The 5,870-nt window shown below is 30.5% G+C and overlaps 1 protein-coding gene across 4 annotated transcripts in view; it reads left to right on the forward strand.

The window, feature by feature from the left end:
- Positions 1-1,325: 1,325 nt before the first annotated feature.
- The window catches only part of LOC106471906 (RNA polymerase II subunit A C-terminal domain phosphatase-like), a 12,601-nt gene continuing 8,056 nt past the window's right edge, over positions 1,326-5,870 (forward strand). For all 4 annotated transcript variants that reach the window (XM_022400528.1, XM_022400531.1, XM_022400530.1 and 1 more), the window contains exons 1-5: positions 1,326-1,560; positions 2,594-2,677; positions 3,258-3,345; positions 4,116-4,241; positions 4,875-5,119. In XM_022400528.1, coding sequence (XP_022256236.1) covers positions 1,334-1,560; positions 2,594-2,677; positions 3,258-3,345; positions 4,116-4,241; positions 4,875-5,119 — 770 coding nt within the window. In that variant the 5' untranslated portion in view covers positions 1,326-1,333. The remainder of the gene's footprint in view (positions 1,561-2,593; positions 2,678-3,257; positions 3,346-4,115; positions 4,242-4,874; positions 5,120-5,870) is intronic.

The following is a 5,870-nucleotide window of genomic DNA, read 5'->3' on the forward strand; positions in this document are numbered from 1 at the left end:
ACTAAGAAAGGTGCATTTTTCATAATTTTAGGAATCATTTATGCTTATTTCTAAGACTTTTTTATTATATAGGAATATGGGCCCGGCATAGCCAAGTGGTCAAGGCGCTCGACTCGCAATCTACGGGTTCGAATCCCCGTCATATCAAATCGCCCTTTCAGCCGTGACGGTCAATCCGACTATTCGTTGGTAAAAGAGTAGCCTAAGAGTTGGCGGTGGGTGGTGATGACTAGTTGCTTTCCCTCTAGTCTTCCACTGCTAAGTGTGTTTATGTTTTCTTGTAACAACGCCACATCGAGCTATCTGCTGTATCCACCGAAAATAAACTAATTAGCATCCTAACAAGTAAGTTAATAATTCTATTTATTTGAATATTGTGTTGATTTATTTTGAACGATTATTAAAATTAAACCGAAAATATGAAAATCTAATTTTACGAAAATCATTGGAAGTAATTAAAAAGTTAACGGGGAAAAAAACTGTATACCACGCTTATGTATTAATCGCACTGAAACATATGGTCCATTTTCCTAAGTAAAAATAATGAAACCACACCATCAAAGTCGATTGAATAAAGCACAATTTAAAAGATAAACAATACTGAGACGGTTGGTGGTGTTTTAACGCAAAGTTATACAATGAGCTATTTACGCTCTGTTCACCGAAAAGAATCGAACCCTGGTTTTAGCGTTGTGATTTCAGACGGACAACTAAAGTGAAATAGAATATACAAATTTAAAGGACAATTGTACCAGCGGAAAATATTACACACCATATCTTACCCTTATTCATGTGCCTCAAAAAACACGTAATAAAGATAAGTATATTAAGCCCGATTTATTGTTGTTTTACTTTTAATTATAAAATAGTGACTTAAGACTACACGATTCATTATGGTCTGTACGTTAACATGGACTACACTGCTATGAATATTCTTTTCATTTAAATCAGAGAACGTTTTTGAGTTAAAATACCTGATCTTTGACGTATATTTCTTGTTGTGGTGTCAAGCTTCTTCTTTGTGGAAGAACGATGATAAAAATATTTTAATCTTTTTGCTTAGAGTGAACTGTTCATCAGTACAAGTTAACTTATTTTGGAAAGAAGAAAAAGATATAAAATGTAATAATATATTTTTAATATTGTGTCCGAAGTAATACGTTTTTATTGATACAGTAAATATGCAATCAAAGGAAAAATATATTAATTTAACATCTTGAATATTTATGTTAATATTGATGAATTTAATATAAAATAAATATATTTTCTCTAAACTTAAATTTTTGTCATACTTTAGCGTCCTCTTTAAAACTATAAAGCGCCCTCTAGGAAAATGGTTTCTGTGGGTAAGGAGCTAACATTCACTTGGCAAAAATCAGCAATTTTACGCCATTGGAAAATTCAACCAGGAAGTCGACTAACTCAGGGAAGAGTACTTTTCTTGTTTTCGACTGATAATGAACTGAAAGAAGAAGCCACTTCAGAAGAAAAATTCAAATGTTCTGTTGAAGGGACTGCGGTATCCCTAACTGTTGGTGAAGGTAGCAAGCTATATCCGGGGTAAGTGACGTCATAATTTTGTATTATTGCTCATGCGTTCTACTTTACCGGAAAATTTGTGCGCTTTTAAGTTTTATTTTTAATTCAAGAAAGTTGTTATCGTGAAACTAGTACCAACGTTTGAAGATGTTTTGTGAAATATTTGTGCATTTTAGTAGAAGTATTTTTCTTTAGAGTAAGGGAAAAATGTAACTATTTTCCCATATAAATTAATATTTACATTTTTAAGAACGACATAATTCAGTGGGTATTTAATTTTGAATGTATATAGATTGTGTTGCTTTCAGTTTTAAGATCAAGTAGTACGAGTTTTACTTATTTTCTGTGCTTTAAAAATTAAATAAATAAACTGGAAGTTAATTTCATTAATGGAAATGAAAATCAGGAGGAAATAGGAATAAACATTTCATCAGATACATACAGGTGATATTTATTGAACTGAGTGAAATGAAATATAGAAAAAGAAGTTACAGATTAATATTTTTGTTCAACCTGAAAGACATTAGAAGGTATGTAAATATATTATTTATTGAATTGAGTGAAATGAAACATACATAAAAATACAGATTGTTTTGTTCAACCTGAGAAACTTTGTAGGAGGCCATGCTACACTTTTCAAACAAGATTTAATTAATTTGTTTTACTTTTTACTAAAAAAAGAGTATTCATTCATTTTCTGTTTTTGACATTTAAAAATTTTATTTTGTCAGATTTAAACATATTTGTATTTCTCTGTTTCATTAGTTTTATTTACTGATGTTATAAGGAATGAAACTGTGAAAAAAAAAGTGCCATAACTTGTTTCATTAATTTATATGAATAGACAATTATAGTAACAAAGTAGGCTGTTCACAATACTACAATATTTTTTATTTGTTTTAATTTTAACAGTATTTTGGTTTATACGCCTTGTTGCCAAGATTTTTCCTGTTTTAAGTGTAGCAATATTTAGTTGCACTGACTTTAGGCCCATGGAACAAGAATATTTCTGTTATATATATATATATATTATGTTGTTTTTTACAATATTTAGATGCACAGTCCTCAGGTACCAGGATTGTTCCCATGCTACGATCATCAAAGACCTATGTGCAGAATGTGGAACTGACTTGAGGCAGTGAGTGTTACATAACAGTTTTGTGTTACAGAGATCACTGGTGTGTTATATATATATTTATTGTGTCATAACAATTATTTGTAAATGCCATAAAACTTTACTAAGAGTTCTGTTTATGTTATGACCATGTTTTGATTGTTTTTTCCAAATTCAAGACAGTTGTAGATGAAACTAGAGTTTTCTGTCACTTTCAAGTTTTATTTGATATCTTACCTAACAAGCTGTAATGAAAAGTGAATATTTAAAGAAGATTAAGCCTATTGTGTAAATGCATGAAAAATAGGACAGCAGAATCTCTCTTCTTTATCTCACGCTAATTTTTAGGATGTTAATAAAAAAAAAATCTATCTTTTTCTTGAAATGTATGTTTAAAGATTTTGGGAAAACAGCCTGAAAACAGTACAATAGTAAAACTAGTGGAAACTATGCCAAATTTTAACTGTTTGAAGTATTTCATTTACCAATTTACAAGTTGTTAGAAGAATACATATTTTTGTGTTAGTGTGATTCTGGTATACATTTCTTACACAGTTACAAAAGTGTTTGGTTTCTGATTGTTATAATTAATTTTTTTTTCCAGATTAAGTAGAGACAGTTTAGCACAGGTCGTAGCCTCTACCTCAGTGAGCATGGTTCACACTGTTCCTGAACTGAGAGTAAACCACGAGGTACGTTATACTTACAAATTTGGGGGTTTTATCGTACAAAACTCTAAGGATTAAAGCCAATCCTGTTTTCACAACAGGTTGAAAACCTTTTAAGTGGAAGATAGAGTTGAAAATTTGGAAGTATAAAATGATAAGTTTTATATTGTGATATTGTTATTACTCCTTGTGTGTGTATACATATTCTACATGTGTTTTGAGTTTCAATCTGTTAGCACTAACTCACTATGAATATGAAGGTGGGAAGAGAGAAGGAAGAACAGTTCTTTCTAGATTGCTTTAAAGTTTAGATTTTGATGTGATAAGGTTATTGTAAACATTTCTTATGTTAATAGCACAAAGCAATGATTAGATGATTTGATCAGAAAAAATAGGGTTAGATAATTTTGGAAACTTTAAATAACAAACACTATAGTAAAAGAAACGAAAGGTTTTAATTTGATGCATGAGATTACTATAATATATTAATATAAAGTACGGATAATGTATAAAAGTAACGTGGAACTGATATTAATTTTTGTTTTTAAGGACCTTCCTGATTACTTACAACTTTTTGTCCTTTAAAGTTTAAAATCAGATATTTAAAAGTATGATTATTAATTTTTTGTTTGAAAATTGTCAGTGGAAAATGATATTTAGCGAATATTTTTTTAACATTATGTAGAATAATTGAATTTTATAACCTCATACAAATTTTTTTTCATTTTCATGACTTTAAGCAGTCTCAGTAGCATACTTGTTTCCAAATCCAATGTTTTGTGCTTTATTTGTAGCAAGCACAGAAGTTAGGTCAAGCTGATGAAGACAGATATCTTAAGTCAAGAAAGCTGGCACTTTTGGTAGACTTGGACCAAACATTAATTCACACAACAAATGATAATATACCAAACAATTTGAAGGTAAAAACTTGTGAGAAAAATTAAAACATATGGATTAGAATTGATTTTATTTATCCTGTTTCAATGATATGTGATGTAAAATAGTTAATATTGTCTGCAATATGTTATTTTTAGTACCTTGAGATCTGGTATTGAAGTAAAACATCAGTTTTATGAGTGAAACAGCAGTTGGTTGTTGCCAATTTGGCTTCAAAAGCAACACATTTAGTTAGGAACTTTTATTACAGTTTGGAGAGGTTTTTAAAAAGATAGCAGATGAAATGTAAGTTAATAAAAATGTTTATGTGTATCGTCAGAGCTACTTATTAAATGAGGTATTTCACACATTTTGATATTATGTTGTTTTTTTATTATAAGGTTTTAAAAACAGGTGAACAATGTCAGTATTCAGTCTTTTACAAAAGTTCTAGACGATGATGTAATATTGGTGGCAGTTGTAGGACATTAGCTCATTGCTAAGTAGACTCAGTGGTTGAAATGTTATAATGATATAAAAATATTTAGTATGTTATTTTAGTATAAGCTTTTGTGTACTGTAGGTTCATTTATTGATATTACAGATGGCTTAAAGAGAATAAGTGTGGGTTTCACCCGACTCTTGATGTTCATTAATACAAATATCTCCATTCACAGGACGTGTACCACTTCCAACTCTATGGGCCACGGTCTCCGTGGTACCATACCCGTTTAAGACCAGGCACCAGAGGCTTTCTAAAAAAGATGTCATCAATTTATGAACTCCACATCTGTACTTTTGGAGCCCGTGCATATGCACACATGATAGCCCAGCTAATTGATCCAGGAGGAAATCTGTTCTCGCATAGGATTTTGTCCAGAGACGAGTGCTTCAATCCATCATCCAAAACAGGAAATCTGAAGTAGGCAGTTTTGTTGTTCTTGTAACTTTAGGTGTTTTATCTCATTTTATTCAGTTTGAAGTTAGTTCAGAGCACAAGAAAATTGGTTTTTTGAAGCTAAAAATAGTATCCACAAACTGATTAAGTAATCTTTGAAAGAGACCAAACTAACAGAGCACACCATCTTCTTGGACATGTTGACCACCCAAAAGATCAGTTTAGTTTTACAGGATCACTTACAAAATATTCTTTGACTTGTGAATGTCTTTTCTGACTTCATATGAGTGGTGTGCTGTGACCTTAACTGGCTGAAACAGGTAATAGGGAAAAATCCAGTAAGTTTCAAGACAGTTGATATATATATATATATATATGGTTTTGTTCAATGAATTTCAGACAAAGGAAACTTAGTTTTTGAAGGGTTAAGTGAGGGAGATATGTTTTACTTAAAAAACCCAATATTAATAGATAATCTTTAATTATGTTTTTGGTTAACTTAATAAAACAGTTACTTGTACATTAACCACCAGAAGTATCAATATTCGGTTAACTTAATAAAACAATTCCTAGTACATTCACCACCAGAAGTATCAATATTCGGTTAACCTAATAAAACAGTTCCTAGTACATTAACCACCAGAAGTATCAATATTTGGTTAACTTAATAAAACAGTTCCTTGTACATTAACCACCAGAAGTATCAATATTTGGTTAACTTAATAAAACAGTTTATAGTACATTAACCACCAGAAGTATCAATATTTGGTTAACT

Source organism: Limulus polyphemus, unplaced genomic scaffold (genome assembly GCF_000517525.1).
Source record: "Limulus polyphemus unplaced genomic scaffold, Limulus_polyphemus-2.1.2 Scaffold4957, whole genome shotgun sequence".
Taxonomy (NCBI): Eukaryota; Metazoa; Arthropoda; class Merostomata; order Xiphosura; family Limulidae; genus Limulus; species Limulus polyphemus.